Source organism: Canis lupus, chromosome 7 (genome assembly GCF_048164855.1).
Source record: "Canis lupus baileyi chromosome 7, mCanLup2.hap1, whole genome shotgun sequence".
Classification (NCBI taxonomy): Eukaryota; Metazoa; Chordata; class Mammalia; order Carnivora; family Canidae; genus Canis; species Canis lupus.
Window position 1 is genome coordinate 20,338,478 of NC_132844.1, and position 19,419 is coordinate 20,357,896.

The 19,419-nt window shown below is 33.1% G+C and overlaps 1 protein-coding gene across 6 annotated transcripts in view; it reads left to right on the top strand.

The window, feature by feature from the left end:
• EPHA7 (EPH receptor A7) overlaps positions 1 to 19,419 on the top strand; it is a 167,779-nt gene that overhangs the window by 48,272 nt on the left and 100,088 nt on the right. For all 6 annotated transcript variants that reach the window (XM_072832041.1, XM_072832042.1, XM_072832043.1 and 3 more), the window contains exons 4-5: positions 11,592 to 11,747; positions 12,595 to 12,930. In XM_072832041.1, the coding sequence (XP_072688142.1) occupies positions 11,592 to 11,747; positions 12,595 to 12,930 (492 nt within the window). The remainder of the gene's footprint in view (positions 1 to 11,591; positions 11,748 to 12,594; positions 12,931 to 19,419) is intronic.

Consider the following 19,419-nt stretch of genomic DNA (forward strand, 5'->3'; position numbering starts at 1 on the left):
AGATGCCTAATATTGCAAGTTGAATAATGATTCATTCAGTAAATGCAGGTTAACTTTCTGCTATGTGCTAGACATTGTGCTAGGCTCTGGGTTGTATAGATACACATATCATAATCTCTGCCCTTGAAGGTCGCACAGGGAACTGGAAGACATATACATGGAGAAATAAATATGACAGCATTAATGCCATAATTGTGGTATGTCCTACAGACCAGTTTGTACTGTCCACTTCAGTAGCTTTAGGAGGGGTAAGGCTTTTAACTGATTCATAAAGTGTGAGTTAGTTATTCATTAAAACAAGAACTAAACTAGATGTCTTTTTGCATGCTAACATAGCTACCATTTCTAAAAATAGTTTTTATTAAAAAACATATTAGACAATATTCTGGTCTTACATACATTCACTTTTTGCAAAATGCCATGAATGCAAAGTGGATCAGATACAGATAGAGCTGTGTCAGATTGTTTGCTTTGTGTGGAGATAAAAATGAATAATTATTTGGTTTTCTGTTATTAAGGAGTAGAAAATATGGGGATTCAGTTACAAAATTCTTACTGTTTTCTTTATTTTTTAAAAGATTTTATTCATTTATTCATAAGAGACACACAGAGAGAGGCAGAGACATAGGCAGAGGGAGAAGCGGGCTCCATGCAGGGAGCCTGATGTGGGACTTGATCCTGGGACTCCAGGATCACACCCTGAGCCAAAGGCAGACACTTAGCCGCTGAGCATCTCCTTACTGTTTTATTTCTAACAATTTTGTTTATCTCAAAACTCTCTCTATATACATACATACATACATATGTGTATATATATGTAGAAGTCTGTCTGCTTTTGTGTGTGTGTGTATGTGTATATGTGTAGTGAGCTCCTGTTTTTTGAAAAAAGGATTGAGCTCAACATTATCATTTGTTGTGAGGATTTATTCTGTCTGTTATTTTCTTTTATTTCTAAGAATTAAGGATTGAGTGAATATCCTCATTGTCCTAATGCATCTTTTTAAAATGTCATGCTTCAGGGCAAACTGATTTCTTTATGATCTTCAGAAAATTTTCCACTGACATAACAGAAATGATTATTTATCTCCCCACATGTTCAAACTGCCTTAAACTGCTTTAGGGTTATTTGCTTCACAAGACTTAGTATTGATTCACATTATATAACTGACTAAGGAAAAAACTAGTCTTCATAAAAGAGCTAGAAAGATTGTCTTAACTGATGATTTTGTTTTAATCATTTTTGAATTTTTTTCTGAAAATTATAGTGAAAAGCCCACATTTTGTACTACTTGAAACGGAAGGACTGCACTTTGTTTTAAGAAATTCAAATGGAATTATTTCTTTCATTTTGTCTGTGGATCTTGCAGACTTTTTCTACAGATAGGTAGATTTAAGTGTCTTGTGGGAGAAAAACTGATTATTGATGAATCACTCATAAGATAGTTTAATTTTCATTCTTTGAACTAAAAATGTTCATTTTATGAAATGATTAAATTTCAAAAGTTTGTATTTATAAACTATTTCTTACCCACCTAAAGTTTTTTGAACTTAAAGTCACCTGCTTTTATGAAATATTTTGATATTGCCAGATCCACTATTAGCCTCAGTGAAAGACAAAACAGTAACTGCCACAAATAACTCTCTAGTTTAAATATAATTGGTCAATAAGTCCCTACCCACATTTCCTGCATGTCAACCTGCGCTGAATTCTCTCTCTTCACATTGATGAAATGCTACAGCCCTGGCAGGAAAGGTGACTTTAGTGTCTATATTCACCACTGAATTGGGAGATAATTAAGCATATTGCAAAATATACAAATTAAGACACAATATTTATAATTTATATAATAATTTCTGATCACATATCAGAAATTTAATTAGCTTAAGCACACAACCAACTGATTATACATAGTATTTGATACCAGGTCAGAGGTAAAATGTATTTAGAGATCATCGTATTTGTTTTTTTAGTGGACATAACTTTGGTCCACTGCCTAGCACAATGCCAAGAGTAGGCAAACAATAATTATTTAGTCAGGGAAGGAATAGTAATTTGGCTGTATTTACCTAATAATTAATTTGTGTTTTTTGTTTGCATACACATCTGATAATAGAGAAGTGGCTCATTGTTTATCAGAGGTAGAAACTAGGGTGAAATCAAAACAGCATGGAAATTGGCATTGTGAAATAATCATAATAGTTATTTATTGAGTGCTTATTCTCTGCCAGGCAGTGTGCTATATTTTTCACATGAATTAGCACTTTAATTCACAATAGCCTTATGAGATAGTCGTATTATTAGGTTTCTCTATTTTTAATATGGACAAACTGGGCTCAGAGAACTTAAGATTTGCAAAGGTTACACAGCTAGTACAGGCTAGAGGGGAAACCAATGTCATAATTTATATAAAGGGCAAGTTGTATTGCCTTTTCAGGATTGTTGAAGTAAGACTTTCTGTGGTGAAATTAACAATATCTGTCATTCAGAATATGAATTTTATCTTTTAAGAAGTGCAGTTTTAAAAACGATTGTGTTAAAAAAATAAAAACGATTGTGTTAAAACCAGAGTATTGATCTTTCAAAAGAGGAATCCTCACTCCTATATTTTGCATCATTTTTTGTCTTATTGCTACATTGGCTACATTGTCTGACCTTTTTAGGTATATTTTCAAAACTGTGAGGAATGGCTTAGTATAGTGAAAATGAATAATAAAACTGAAATTATAAAACTTACAGTACTATATAATAAATACAAGAGAAATATTTAAAAATAAACTTGACAGTGACCTAAATGATATAGTAATTTGTGCCCCTGCCAAATCTTCCCAGCACCAATTGCTATTTAAGAGCGCTCCTCTTTGCAGCCTCTTGTTCTTAATGACAATGCTCTCAAGGAAATCTATAGTAAAATAAAATAATACTGTATCATAAATAAGTGACTTTTTTTAGTCACTATGAATAAGTAATGTGTGAAGTTGGCTTCCCCTAATATAAGTGTTTTTAATTCATGGGAACCCAGTAATTGTATTGTTTTGCTATAGAGTTGAATTAGGGCTAAAATACTCTGGTTTAGCCCTTTTCTAGTAGGTAACTAAATCCTAAGTTTGTGTAGGTAATTCAGGTTTTTTTTTTTTTTTTTTTTTTTAATCTGAAGGTTGATCTCAGAATAGACCTCTGAGGACAATATTGAGTGAGATCCAGAAGGGTCTGATTTCATTCTGCATCTTTCCTTTTATGGGAGTTGGTTTTTAAGTTATTTACATAATTTAAAAACTCCACTTTTGGATTCATATCTGCATGAACCAGAATGAACATGCACGTGTCTTGGAACACAGACGGTGTTTGACAACAATGGCATAGGGAGAGCTGGAGGTGAACTGCTAGGCAGATGCATCTCTGACACAGTGCATGCCACTGCCTATCAAGGATGGCATGCAGAGGCAGACCAGCTCTTCAGAACCCGTCTTTCACACTCTTGCTGATGCACAGCTGAAAGACTAAGTGGGTCTAAGTTTATATGTGGGGTTTTGGGGGTTTGGTGATGGTGGCCGAAATACACATTTCAAAAAAAACCAATTGTATGGGAGCTTAACAGCTAGATAACTGTGTTATTGTTAAAACAAGTTTTTGTAACTAGAAAAAATATATATATTTATATATACACAAACACACTAGAGTCTCCATAGCACTTAATAATTAGTAATGAGGAAACAAAGACATCGAAGCCCAGGAATGTGAAGTAGCCTTATCCAAATTACATGCCACTAAATGGTGCAGTAGATTTGAACATGGATTTTTTTAATTAAAATCCAGTTCTCTTTTGCTGTTTCACATTACCTATGTAATAAAACCTAATATTTATAAAATAGAATAAGAAGAGAAAAGAGATTTGAATGTTCTAACGATTTTTTTTCCTCTTTTTTTTTATCATTTTGGCAATGACGTCAAAATTACAGTGATTTTCTGGTAAAATAAAGAGTATTTTAATGCCAGACCTCAGCAAAATTCCTAGCATATTCTAAACTAATAATTTAATACAGAACAAAAAAACCTGTCTTTATGTAATCCTTTCTTTTCTTTTCTTTTCTTTTATAGTTTTAAAGAAGTTTTAAAATAAAACTTTTAGAAGGTTCTAATTTTACATGTTTCTTTTCCACTGTATGGTATTAATAAAACATCAAGTTCTCAATTAACTAACACAAATAAATAACACAGATAGATTTATAATGCCCTGAAATTAGTTGTGTGTGTGTGTGTTTTTTTTTTTTTTTTAGTTTTTAAAATCCCCAAATATTTTTGGCAATTGAGCACCTGTTATCACAAACTTTACATTCCGCATCATTTCTTCTCCAAACTCTTACAAGTTATCTGTAGGGTAATGTGGATGGTGCCTCACAAGCTATAATATACTCGTTGCATCACGTTGTTTTTATCCTCTCTGCCCGCTGTTCATTCTCAATGTGAAAAATCATAGCATATCAGTGACAGGAGGTCTGGCGTTCAGGCAGACTTTTGTAATTATTCCCACTGAGGCACTGTCAATAGGATTAAAAAACAGATTCTGGATCTGTCCATCCCAGATGAGGTCAGCACTTTGAGCAGTGGGAGTACTATTTCTACAAGCTGTGCTTTCCCCTTCGCATTATAGAGCATAGACATTAGACATTAATTTGAATGATCCTATGGAAACGGACTAGCTTTTTCTGAATTAAGCTCTGGATTAAGTACAGTGTCCACATGCAATAAATAAAATAACAACATTCGTTAGTATCCCTAACTATGTATGTGTATAGATTCTACAATATTAAAGCCCAGAAAGTTTCAATTACAGAACAATCCACTTATAGTTCATAATTAATAAACTCTTTGCAGCTGCATAACTGTGGCCGGAAACATCTGCAAAGCCTCGTATTTTACACACAGACACATACACATAATTCCTTCAGAAAAAGTTCAATTGTGCTTAAAATCACAGGTCTGGAAACAGAGTAAGACTTGAAGAAGCTGAATCTAGTTGTATTCAGTTAGTTTATGGTAGGAGAAAGAGCTGCTGGGCTTTTCTTGCCTAGCAAAGAGATGGGTTAAAATAAAATAATGTTTAAGGCCTATTCAGATATTCACACAAAATTAACTTTGTATAATTAAAAATCTCTCCTAATTATAAGCTTGTTTTTTTTTATAAGCTTGGTTTTGATAAGAATCTATTTCCTTCTTTATAAAATTTATAAAATGAAATTGCTATCCCTCAGATAAAAGATAAGTTATTATTTATGAAACTCTAAAATTAACAAATGGGTAAAATGAATATATTGATTATAGATTATGATGTAGATTATAGATTTAAAGTTTTCTAATATTTTTTATAATTCATAGTTAATTTATTACATCTAACTATGGCCTTAATTTTTTTAAAGATTTATTTATTTATTTTAGAGAGAGACAAAAAGAAAAAGCAAGAGCCTACAAGTGGAGGAGGGGCAGGAGAGGGAGAAGGAAAGGGAGTGAAGTGGACTCCCAATTGAGTGCAGAGCAGGGAGCCTTATTTGCAGGCTTGATTTCAGGACCTTAAGAACATGACCTTAGATGAAATCAAGTCAGGTGCTTAACTGACTGAGCCCCCCAGGTGTCCCCTAACTACAGCTTTATAAAAATAGATGAATATAGAGTATATGTGTTAGAAAGACAAATTAATATATTATTAACATGTAATTTGGCATTTTTCCTTAATGTTTGCTTGCTCGTATGTTCAATCTGAAGTTGAATTATTAATGGATTTCATTATATATGCCAGCTTTACTGAAATGTAATTCACATACCATACAATTCATCCACTAAAGTGAACAATTCAGTGGCTTTTCAGTAGAGTCCTGATTTGTATGACTATCACTACAAATCAAATTTAGAGCATTTGAATTACCCCAAAATGAAACCCTACACTCATTAATAATCACTTGCCATTTCTACTCACTGCCTCAGCTCCTGGCAACCACTAATCTACTTTGTGTTTTTAAGGGTTTGTGTATTCTGGACATTTCATATAAGGGAAATATATTTTTGTGACTGGATTCTTTCACATAGTCTAATGTTTTCAAGGTTCATCCATGTTTGATTGCTGAATAATATTCCATTGTGTTTTATTTATTAGTTGATGCACATTTGGGTTGTTTTGGGGTTTTTTGGCTATTATGAATAATATCAGTGTGAACCTTTATGTACAAGTTTTTGTGTCGATATACGTTTTTATTTCTCTTGAGTGTATACCTAGGAGTGGAGTTTTTGGTTAATCTGGTAACTATATTTAGCTTTTTGAGAAATTGCCAGTTTTTGTTTAAAGTGGCTGCACAATTTTACATTCTTCACAGCACGGTATGAGGCTTCTAACTCCTTCATATTCTTACCAACATTTGTTATATCTGCCTTTTTTTTTTCTTATTGCCGTCCTAGTGGGTAAAAGTAATATCTCACTGTGGTTTTGATTTGCATTTCTCTGATGGCTAATGATATTGATCATTTTTGTGTGTGTTCATTGGCTGTTGTTCTGTCCTCCATATAGAAATAGCTGTTCACATCCTCTGCCTATTTTTGATTGGCTTATTAATGAATTTTCATTTTTTTCATTTTTATTTTTCTTAAAATTCTAATTTATTAGATTTCTTTGTAATATCTCATTTTACCATCAATTTTATGGTGGAGATATCTTGTCATGCATTCTTTAGAAACTTTGCTAGTTGGAAAAAAGACCTGGGACTTACAGGATGATAGTTCTAAACACGTAGAAAGCTTTTAAAATATAGAAATGTCTGGACCTTAATAATGATTCAATTATTTTGATAAGGCTAAGTTATTAGTGTTTTTTCAAAGAGTCCCTAATGTGTAGTCATGGAAGACAGCTGACTAAGATATAGATTATCAGTGCCTTAAAGTCCAGGATGGTGTCAAGTGTGTCTGAGATTAGAAGTGGAGCTTAAGACTTCCAAAAAATGAGTCCATTAAGGACCAGAAAATCTTTCTTATCTGTAGAGGAACTCTAAAAGCATGTGGATTTTCTGGGATAACCAGTTTGTGGGAAAGGGTCTTTATAAATACAATCGATAGGATATCCCCCAAGTTTACCCTTATAGGTCATAAACCTGAAGAACCAGAGCGAGTGTGAGAATCTGCACCCTCATTCACAAGAAAGATATTCCATTTCTCCTAATTGCTTAACCTACCCAGAAATCTGTCTGTGGCTTTTAGGATGACCTTTAGAATTGTTCATCTGTGTTGAACACAGATTTGTTCTACTAGTACCCTGATTGTTCCACAGACTACATGCATCATGCAAGTATATACTCAAAGGCCTGGCACCTTGTTGCTTAAACACTTGACATCCATTGAAGACAAGTATGGAATCTGATTGTTAGAAGAGTTTAACCAAGAAATCAGAATGCCAGGTTTTAGTATCAACTATCGTGTATTTAAATGTCCTCATGTTCAGAATTTGTTACAGTATTATTACTTTTAAGTAATTCATTTCTAAATGGGAAACTCTGTTGTCTTTGTGTTCTTTTTTTTAAATAATTGAAATCTCAAACATTATTTGAACCAATGCAGTCACATAGGGGCACTATTCTTATTGAAAAATAGTTGAAATTAAACATAATAAATTATATTTATTTCATCACAGTAGATCATATAACATCTTGTAATATAGCTTATTGTAACATCATTTAGTGGCTGTATTGCAGTATATTGTTAGTGCGTGGTAAATAGATGTTTCACATGCTTCCTAGATTCCTTTTACTTTGGTGGTTTTTCATTTAAAGAGTGGAATAAGTGAAGGCTTGCTTAAGGTATGAAATCTGACAAGATTATGGTTCTTGGCTCTAGGATAATGAACTTCCGTTATTTTATTCATTAGGACCCTAAAAGACTGAAAAAAAAAAAAAAAAACATTCGAAAGAATCAATCCCAGGCCTTTGTGGTAACACTGCTAAAATACTATTAATCAAATGATAACTGAAAGATTATTTTTACCAAAGTAATTAAATATTGTAAACAAATTTTATACATATTCCCAGTCTTCATCAATCTAGTGAACGTTACCTTAAAATAATATACAATTAAAAAATCAAAAACATCAAAAGGCAGGAAATTACAATTGTATGGGTTTTTTTTGTAACTAACTTACCATAGTGCTCATACTGCATTAATTAAATCTTGCTTTGAGTTCAAATGCTGTTGAACAACTTGAGAAATAAAGCAGAGAAAGTTTTAAAATTGCATTTGCAAAATTCCTAGAAAGTTATTCTTGCATACTTCATAGTTGCATATAAAGGGAATTTTTCTTTAAGGTTTTAGAAGGCCTTTACCTCTAAAAACTTTTGTATTAGTACATTTTAGAAAACCAGCTGAAAAAAAAAAAAGAAAGAAAGAAAGAAAGAGAGAGAAAGAAAAGAAAAGAAAAGAAAAAAGAAAAGAAAAGAAAAGAAAAGAAAAAGAAAACCAGCTGCATTTGTAAAAAGAAATTCCCTTGATTTCCACATAGGCTTTTTGGGAGCCATTGGAGAGATCACCTAGTTCTTATGTGGCTGACTCTCAGATATGTCACTTCACCCCAGTTTCTTGCACTGAGTATTTTACTCAAGCTATTTTGTATGATATCTCATCTAAAATTGTAATTTTAAGAGCATCTGTTACTTCCTTCCCAAACTTTTTTACCACCCAGTCGTTCACTATTATCCTAAGAGATACAGCTTATGCCTTTGCATGTTCTTGGCTTTACTTTTAACACCATAGCTCCAAAGATTTTGTACTTATTTTTAATAACTCTAAATTAATAGTCTTCCTAGAGATTAAGTGAAAACTGTCTTGTCACAACTTATTATTTTCAATATTAACTGAACTGAAACAGCATATTACTTCAAAGAAAAAATGTTAAGACTTTGATGACCACATTTTTCCGGTACTGCCTCTATCATTATCTATTTAATGATAGCCATGCATGTACTCCACAATTTTGCAGGCATCTTTGGTGCCAGAATTCACAGTGCAATTGAGAGCACGTATTTAGTATCTCTTATGTGAGGTGTGCGAGGCTATTATTTCATAGTTTTCTAAATTAAAATAATAGTTTTAAATTAGTAAAGGGGTATAATAAAAGGCAGCAAGGACCCATAGAAAATTAATTTTTAGGGTTTCTAAAGCCCTGGAGACCCATTGAATAAGTGCCAGACTTTGGCTCATTGAGCAGTCAAGGCTGGTGGAAGAGCATATGGTTGAGTATCAGTAGTCCTGTGTTCTAAATCCAGTTTTAACCTAGACAAACAGAATTATTTGAAGAACTCAGGTTACTTTTGCTTCAAATCTGCTTTCCCATCTGTTAAAGTGGTAACAGAATTTAATGTAACTTTGAAAGTTGAGTGATAAGGGTTTTAAATTTCTCTACGTTAGGTACCATATATATTCTACAAACCATGCAAGTTGAACAAGCAATGTCCCTCCTTATTTGTAAGAAAAATAGGAATATGCCTTTATTAGAAGCTTTTATTTGCAATGGGAGAATTAGGATTCTGCAGAATTCCACTAGGTAGTGTGCTGCCTACTAATTCTGGAAGCCTTCCCTAGTACATATTAAGTTATGTTACCATTGTGGGCCCCATCTCCCTGCTCCCTAAAAACTATTATACACATGTCATTAAAGAGTGTCAGCACATACCTCTTCTCTCTGTCTCTTTCTTTTTCTTTGTTAATTCTCTTCTCCTTAGTTATCAAGCTGCAGGTTGTGAGTAAAGCCCGGTCTTCTCTATTTTACGGATATCATATGTGATCATTGCATTATAGATAATACATAAAGCAAGATACAATGAATACTTACAAAGAGGAATTTCTATCCTGAGAAACCCATGCCAAATCCTTTATCTTACCAGTTAACCATTTTTTTAATGTGGCATTCTATCTTTAGAAACATTTAAAAAAATAAAAGAAAAAAAGAAACATTTTAAAGTGTGGTCTTTGGTTATACTATTTTATGATCAATCTCATTGTTCTCTCTGTGATTTGTAGCAATTACTACTGAGAACATGTGAAGTTGTAATAAGCTTCTTTTCCTAAAATATCTGTGAGTGTTTTCCTCCTGTATGAATTGAGGAAGCCAACTAAAGGCAGATTGGCTTCCGAGGACAGTAGTGGATCATATATTTACAAGGAGATGGTTGTATTTCTCTGTTTATACATCTATCCCTTGTCTGTTGCAATATAACACACCTTTAAGTTTATAAATTATCTAAAATACATGTCTCATTTGTGTGAAATAGCCTTATGCTCTTGAAGCTCAAAAGATGATTGTAAACTCTCAGGTAGATCAGAATAACTTGTTAAAATATTGAGCATGTGAACACAAGTAGGAAATGACTCAGTATACCATTTTGGTAAGATAGGACTGTTTATCCCACCTAAGAGTGAAAATGTGAGTAAGTTCCTGAGTGATGCCCAAGTTGAGGACATTAAACAAATGTGAATATCATAAGTTAAAAGTCATAATTGAACTTATGTTAAATATTCACTAATCTTTCTTTAGAAATATGATTAATTTTTATTAAATATGAGAGTCACTAAAATTTTAACATATTTCATTTGATAAATATGAAGGGTAAATTAAACTTATTTAATATATTCAGTGTATAATGCCATTAATTAATAAAATTGTTGAAATAATGAAAATTTAATTTGCTAAATTTCAATTAAACGTAAAAATGATAAGTAATAGAAAATGGTTCAAGGTTACTTGATTTAATAGAAAATAGGATCTAAATGAGTAAGAGCAACTTCACTAGGAGGTGATAGAGACATTCTTTGTACCTGTCTATTCATTGCTGAGAGCAATTGCCATGTTAGTATGATTGTACTGTTAACCTCTCTCAGCCGAGGAGGAACAGTCCTCATCTGTTTACAGTTGAAGGCTTTCTCCTTATTTCTGGGGGAATAGGTTTCTCCTTTTCATAGGATTTTGTTATTTTTAGTAACAAGGGAATTCACTAGCGGAAGGCAGCCTGCCTTAGAATTGGTTGAAATTATATCTTGAAATTTTCTGAAAATTTGGGGGGGCATACATTTCTGTCATTATCAGTTGATATTTTTTATACCATTGTTCTTTCTGTCAGGTAATTAAAATTATTTTAATATTTTCTATATGAGCCTAATTAACACACACAAAGTTAATTTACAGCTACATTATATTTAGAAAACAAAACTTTGAAGTATATGAATATGTATCAACAAATAAGTTAATTATATTGAAATTGAAGTTACCCTGAATTAAATAACCTGAGTTTTTGTTCAGTTAAATTATGCTTTTGTTCAGTTTGGGGCTCTAGATTTTGAACTGATGCCAACTACAGGTGCAAGGTCACTGTATCATTTGGTTTTTATTATTTCATTTTAAAATGTAGTATCATAAAACTAGGTTATTGATATACACTAAAATTTTGTCATAGAGAGCTTGGGTTTCACAAATTAAATTTCATATTTTATTCTTTGCTAAATATTACTAAAATCAAAAAGTAAGTCTATTTGCTCATATTGGTATTTTCACTTTCTTTTGCATACCCAGCCTGTGGCCGTGGGTTCTACAAATCTTCCTCTCAAGATCTTCAGTGCGCTCGTTGTCCAACTCACAGTTTTTCTGATAAAGAAGGCTCCTCAAGATGTGAATGTGAGGATGGGTATTACAGGGCTCCATCTGATCCACCGTATGTTGCCTGCACAAGTAAGTTCATAATAATAAAATAGGAAAGGACTTTCAGAATCCTTCCACTTGTTTGTACTCGTGTAACATTGTTGAGATAGTCATCAGATTTGTGAATGCATCCTTAATTATTGTTAAATGTTTGCATTTTTTCATGAACTGATAAGGCTAAATAATAACATAAAATAGACACATCTTACGCTGTCTTTAGTGAGACTTTCACATTTGTAAAATCAAGATATATTTAATAATATTTTTCACATATATCTAATGGGAATCATAAATAAATGTAAAACTTATTTGAGTCTTAACGTGGATATGAAATGTGATTAAAAAGTCATGATTTCCAAATTAAAATTCCATCACTAACTAGAGCAAATCTCACATCTTGGTGCTTCAATTAATGAATGTTGGAGAGACCCAAATCCAAAGCCGATCCCAGACTTGCTGTAAATCATTCTTGAGCACATTAAGAATGAATAGATGTATTCTCTGTTATATAGTTAAATGGGAGACTATTTTTAAGCAGTTGCACAACTGTTTTTTTTTTAGGTGCATTAACTGTTCTTTTTAATTGCTTAGAAGAAAAATAACTAAAGACTGTGGCAAAAGTACAAAGACAGTTGTTATCCTGTTTTCATTTTGACATATTAAATGGAAAATAAATAAAGCCTCTTGCCAAGTGAATTCAAGGAGGCTTTTATGCAGCTTCCCTAGGCAAGGTAATGAAATGTTTATGTAAAAGAAAGCATTTCAACTAGTTTTCTGTATGGTAATTGAGCCACTAGCTTAATGGCCCATGTAGATCCTTTCATTCATTTTTTTTTCTATTTTTGTTTATTTGTTTACTTATTTTTGGTTTCCAAAGGGCCTCCATCTGCGCCACAGAACCTCATTTTCAACATCAACCAAACCACAGTAAGTTTGGAATGGAGTCCTCCTGCAGATAATGGAGGAAGAAATGATGTGACCTACAGAATATTGTGTAAGCGGTGCAGTTGGGAACAGGGCGAATGTGTTCCCTGTGGGAGTAACATTGGATACATGCCACAGCAGACTGGATTAGAGGATAACTATGTCACTGTCATGGACCTGCTAGCCCACGCTAATTATACTTTTGAAGTGGAAGCTGTCAATGGAGTTTCTGACTTAAGCCGATCCCAGAGGCTCTTTGCGGCTGTCAGTATCACCACTGGTCAAGCAGGTATGTTTTTGTGTTTGTCTTCACTAAGTGAATAATGTGACTACATAAGTGAGGTGTCTCACTTGGATATTTGGTTAACTTGGCTACACAGAACCCAATTATTCCAGCCTGTTGATTATTCACACCTTTAACTTTTCTTTGTTATTTCTCCTGTCGCCTATTAAACCATTTGCTAGACTCATTAACATCTCCTCCAGAGATCTGGCCAGAGAAATAAAAAGGGATAAATTGTAAACCAGTTAAGACTGTTCTAAGACAGGCAACTCTGCTGAAGATCTTGAGGAAGAGAGTGAAAATATTGGACAAAATGAGATGTAGGCTAATTCTTGCAGTTTTACTTTTTTGTGTGGTACATGCTTATGATCAAAATCTACATGATAATTAGTAATGATGGAAGAGTTGAGTGCACTGTCTCACATTGTGTTAACCAATATTTTACCACATTGAAGGTGATATTTGTAATATATGGCAAGTCTGTTAAAATTTGCATGAGGGAATTTTAAGTTCATCAGATTTATGATCATATTACTGTTCATAATATTAGAGATCATATTACTGTTCATAATAATAGAATACTTGGGAGATCTCATGAGGGTTTCAAAAGAAATGAATTAGGAAATAATAACCATGATGATTGTGAACTTGTAACTTAGCCTAAAAGCAGTTTTCATTTACTTTCTTCTTGGAATTTGAGGTATCCTACTCAGTCCTTCTTTATTGTGGTATGTTTTGGAAAATACAAATTGGTAAAGCAAGTTTCAGAAATTGGAGACTTTCTAAACCTTCAGAAAAATCTTATTACTGAAAGACGTTTCAGAAATTGAGGGCTTTCTCAACCTCTAGCTGCTGAAAGAAGATGCTGTGTAGTAGATGCAACCAAGTGCCATGTCATCATCATTAATAAAATGGGACCTGTGCTGGAGTACTGAGCTGTGTGAGCATCATAATAAGCTTATAACAAAGTCTTCTTGATCTTTGGCTAGTTGTCAGAAACCAGTATTATCCCAAATTCCTGGACATAGATTAATCTATTCTTCACTTCTATGCCAATTTTAACAAAATGTTACCTATTTAAATTGTATCTGCAGAATGAAAACTATGCATATGGTCTCATGCTTACCATTTTGAACAAATTAGTGAGTTCTTAATCTAAAGGTTTCATTTTGATATTTATTTGAAAGGCTATTGCAGATCCGATCTCCTGTGTAAAAGCAGAAATCTGGGGGGAAAAACAACCTAGAAAATTTCAAATTTTCAAAAATTAAATGAAAGAAATTTTTGCCTGTGTTGTTTTACATTGGAATATGTCACTCTAACTTTACAGTGAGTGGGTTTGAATCATTTTAGGATCATGATTGTGACACTATAGCTATCTTTGGAACTATTAATAGAAACTCTTAGGTCTACTGTGTTGGTATGTTCTTTTATCCCTGCTGATATCAAGTATAGAAGGGACATTTTTATTTATTTTTGAATATGACCCAAAGGTGCTGAACTGATGCCCCAAATAGAGTTCACCAAATAGGCTGCTTTGGGGGTTTGTTTGTTTATTTATTTATTTATTTATTTATTTATTTATTTATTGTCTGCCGTTTAATTTTTTAGGTTAATACTTCATGGGCTAAATAGGCCATAGATTTTTCCCATAAATTCTTGAATCAAATATCTTACAGTAGTTAGGTAAAGTGGTTTTGGGTGTTGATTCTCTTCTGGTTAAGAGAAAGTAGTTTTGTTTGTTTATAGGGAGGGAGGGAGGAGGTAATTCAAATGTACGAAAATTAGATTGTGATGATTACAGAGCTCTGTACATATACTAAAGAAAATATTGAATTGTATACTTAAAAAGAGTAATTTTATGGTATATAAATTGTACCTCAATAAAACTATTAAAACTTTCAAAAGAATAAATATAAGAAAGTTAAAAAGCAAACCATGTTTATACTTCTATGTTAAAGTATTAATTCACAACTGTATAGTCTCTACTGCATCTCAAATGCTAAGACCCCATGAATTTAAAGTTAGCTTTTTTTTACTTTCAAAAAGAAATGCATCTAAATAAGACAGTAATCTGTGATAATTGTAAATGTTTTCCTTTATTATTTTTTGAGGATATTATTTCCTTGAGAGAGAATGTGTGCCCATGCATGCGAGGGAGCATGAGCAGGATTGTGGGAGGGACAATCTGTCTGCAAAGGGGCAGACAGAGAGGAAGTAGGAGATTCCCCACTGAGCGGGGAGTCCCAACATGGGGCAGAAGTTTTCCTTTATTTTTTAACAGAGGAAATTTAGATTATATTAGTGATTGCTCTATGGAATTTGTATACTCACTTCCCGCTGCTCCCCATCACCAGTATTTTTGCTCTTTCTAAAGGAGGAATGATTTGAAATTTTGCCTATGTTCATTACTGTCCATGGAAACCTGCAATGATCCTTGAAATTCTCATTCTCTATTAACTAAACAGCATCACCTCCCACCTAGTTTATGCTACAGTCATTTCAATAATGATTTTAAATCTGGATCTCTGGTCAGTTATCCCCCTCATCAGCAATCCACTGATGCCTACTATAAAAAGATTTATTAGGGGAATCTACATGTGTCTGGGCAAGAATAGAGTGAAGATGGAAAATAATCAGCCAGTGTTTGAAAGGTAGTATGTACACCTTGTAGTTTCTTTTAGTTTGGAGTCTAGAGCACAAGACCTCTCTCCCCACCGGTGTTTGTGGACATGGAACTACACTAAGACCCCTTATGCTTTGTTCAGGGTAGGAGTAAGGTATTCGTGTTAAAGAATCTGTGCCCTAGCCCCTCCCCTGCCCTTATGAGTTATGTGCTCTTTGCTGGATCACTGAAGATCAACATAACTAAAATGGAGATAAAATGTTTGATGATAGATATTAGAAAAAAATTGAAAACTCTTTATTGTCATAAAAATATTATTTTAGTAGGTTACAAAATGAATGCTGAATTAATCCTCTTTATATAACTCTTTGTGAACCTGTCAAGGCAAAACACTGTAAAATCTTTATCGAAGTGTGGAGGGAATTAGCAATTATGTTTCATAACATTGGAGGAGGAAGAGATTAATTTTGTTTTGCCTATGTAAAATGGGACTATTATCTAGTCACAGGCTATCTTAAGACTGAGATTCTACTTTAAACTAATAATTAGCTTTAAGATGAAAAGTGTATAGAGAACAATATATGATATTCATATCTAGATAATTTTTGTATGTATTTATTAGGAATATATGACCTACATAAACAGTCTAATATATATACTTCTCATTTTTGTTTTATTTTGTTAAGAATAATATGACACATATCAAACATATGTATGTTGAAGGTATTTTTAAAAATATATAAGTGAGGGGGAAAGCACATACACTTAATATTAGATGTTATAATCCTGATTCTTCCTTACATTGGAAAGTTCTCTTGAACAGAAATGGTATAATAATTACATAAGTGTTCTTTACAGCTGAGTATTTAAATGCTATTTTTTATAACAATTATAATATTAATTCAGCCAACTGTTCCAAGTAGTGTGTATCGAACAGTATAGAGGATGGTGGGGATAGCAAGGTAAAGTTTGGGTCTACCCTTATAAGGATTCTATATTGTAGTAGATATATTTAGTTGCACATCTAATAAGGCAGAGCGCTTGAATAGAATGTGATGCATATTGTCGAACATTAGGAACAAAATACAGGAATCCCAAGAAGGAATAATTCATTCTATCTTTGGGAAAAAAGTGAGATCCTCACAGAAAAGATGCCAGTCAGTGTAGAACATTGGAATAAATATGATTTTGCCAGAAGGACAAGTGAGTCATGTTCTAGGCCCTTAAAAGGATCTCCCCTATTAAAACATTGTATAAGTGCCACTACATTCCTTCTACAAACTAAGTGCATTAACACAAACTTCTGGTCTGCAGAAGTATTAAAGTTCCAAAAATTTTTGTCTCTTTTTATAATACCTCAGTTCACTGCATGATCACTTAAACAATTAGACAGTTTTAAAAGCATTTATAGTATGTGGTCTTACCCCTGGAGAGATTTAAAGGACTCAGTAATTATTCTTCAGGTCAGTGATTATATGTTATGTTCATCTGTACCTTTACCATGTAACACAGTTCTTTCTGTCTGCAAGCTGTACAATGAATGTTGTGCAATTAATTCCAATGGGAAAACTAGTCATACACAAGAAAAGTTAAATGATTTTACAAGAGTGGAAACATTGAGACATGAATGGAAAAGGCATAGGATTTGATATTCGATGACATAATTACTTAATTTTAGATACATTATTTCAGCTCTTTGAACTTGAATTTTCTCCTGAAATGGTATCATGCACTTGACTCCTCATATTATAAAAATTGAGCTTTTAGCTTAACACCAGTTACATTTATTAGAATAGAAAAGTGTGTTATAGTACTATAACAATTATAGTAGTGGAAATAATAGTAAGAGTGACGAGTTACTGAATACTTACTATGGTCTTGATATTTTTCATATGTAAAATGTACATAAATAGAATGCCAATTGAATCACTTAACTCCTTTGAACTCATGTAGCCCTCCTAAATAAAGGAGAGGTTTGGAACAGAGGACCTCTACAAGCCTGTTTTATGCCCATAGTTAAATGAACAGTCATAATACCATACAAACTATACATTGTGCAGTATGTTGTTGATTGAAATTATGGATTAATTTATAGCTGAGTAATACAGTTACAGATACCATAATTTTAATGGGATTGATAATTTTAGAATGCTGTAGAAAGCACTGAGTCAGAATTAAAGATGAAAACTATAATCTCTTGAAAGAGGATATAATTTCCCACGTTGGGCTCCCCAGGAAGCAGACACTTAGATGGAGACTACTGTGCAGGGATGGTATATATTAGGCCATGCCCTTGGGACCAGTGCCATAGGAAGAGAAAGGAAGGGAGCAAGTATGGAGCAGAGAAGCAGCTGAGATGTGATGCAATCTCATGGAATCCTCAGCCTACTCCATGGGGGAGCTCTCCACCTGTAAGGAATCTTCATATTGCCCAGAGTTGAAGAGAGAGTGGCAGGCTTTCATACCTTTGTATTGTCCCAACATGGCTACAGGAAGGAGCCTAGGAAGGAGGAAGGTGTCATTTTTCAGTCAAGGAAATTCTAAAGTGGGGTAGGGAACTAGGTTTGCTTTTTAGCAGCCATCTTGGCAGCTGGGCAAACAAATTCTTCAGTTCTTCACTGAGGAAAATGTGGGCAGTCCATCACAGCATCCCAGGTTATTGCAGTCAAATACACTGCTTACCTAGAATTATTAAGTATTATGTCATCTTATCATGAACTACTTGTTTTAATGGATTGGTAATAAATTATTCTTCAGTGCAAAAGGGACATACTAAGAGGTGTTATCTGCTGAGGATATTAATAACAAAATCTCTTGCAGAGAACATTGGCTGTAGCATTTGCCTTCTGGCTATGATTTTATTGCCCTTTTATAAGAAACTTTAAAAATACCCCTGCATATCATAATTTGACTAATTTGTCTTATGTTTTCAAATGCCCAGATTTTTTTCTGTCAAAATTAACATTTGCTTCACTGTTCTCTTTATTTAGATTTATAATGTTTATATAATGCCCCAAATGAAATATAACCATAGAGTTATATAACATCATACATAAGCAAATCTATATGGAAAGGAGATAGAAAAAGTCATTTCCTAAATTTGTTAGATATATCTTCACTCACTTTTATTAGTGTGACTCAACTGTGACTATTTTCTCATAAATTAACTCAGATCATCTCTTTTCAATGATTTAAAATGGTAGGCCATCAAGTTATGTGTCCTGTAAGTAAAATAAATTATTCTTATTTAAGTTTATACATTTTGATATTTCTTTGGAATTTATAAGCTTGATTTATATTTTAAAGGAACAAGATGTTAAGAAAATATATTTTCTTGTTTGAGAGCATTTACTGGTTATATCAAGTAATGTGAAATGCAGCATTATCCATAAAGTGAAATGATATAAATGCAAAAAAACAAAATCTGCCACCACTACCAGCAAAAAAACATTTTGCGGAAATAGTGTTAGTTTTCTTAAAACATACGTACATAAACATACATGTACTCTACAGCAGAAAAATCAACCGAATAAGATTCCTTCAACAGTAAGCCATTCAAAATACACATTTCTGTCATGTTTCTAGTTATTTTATAAATCTGATGCATCTGAAAGGCAGACCAGGATTCAGTCATGCTAATTCATGCCTTAGGGCATGATACTTTATTTTTTTCCGAAGGATTTTACTTATTTATTCATGAAAGACATACAGAGAGAGGCAGAGGCATAGGCAGAGGGAGAAGCCCTGCAGGGAGCCTAATTCGGGACTCCATCCCAGGACCCAAGGATCATGACCTAAGCCAAAGGCAGATGCTCAACCACTGAGCCATCCAGGAATCCCAGGGCATGATATTTTATATATATATAATT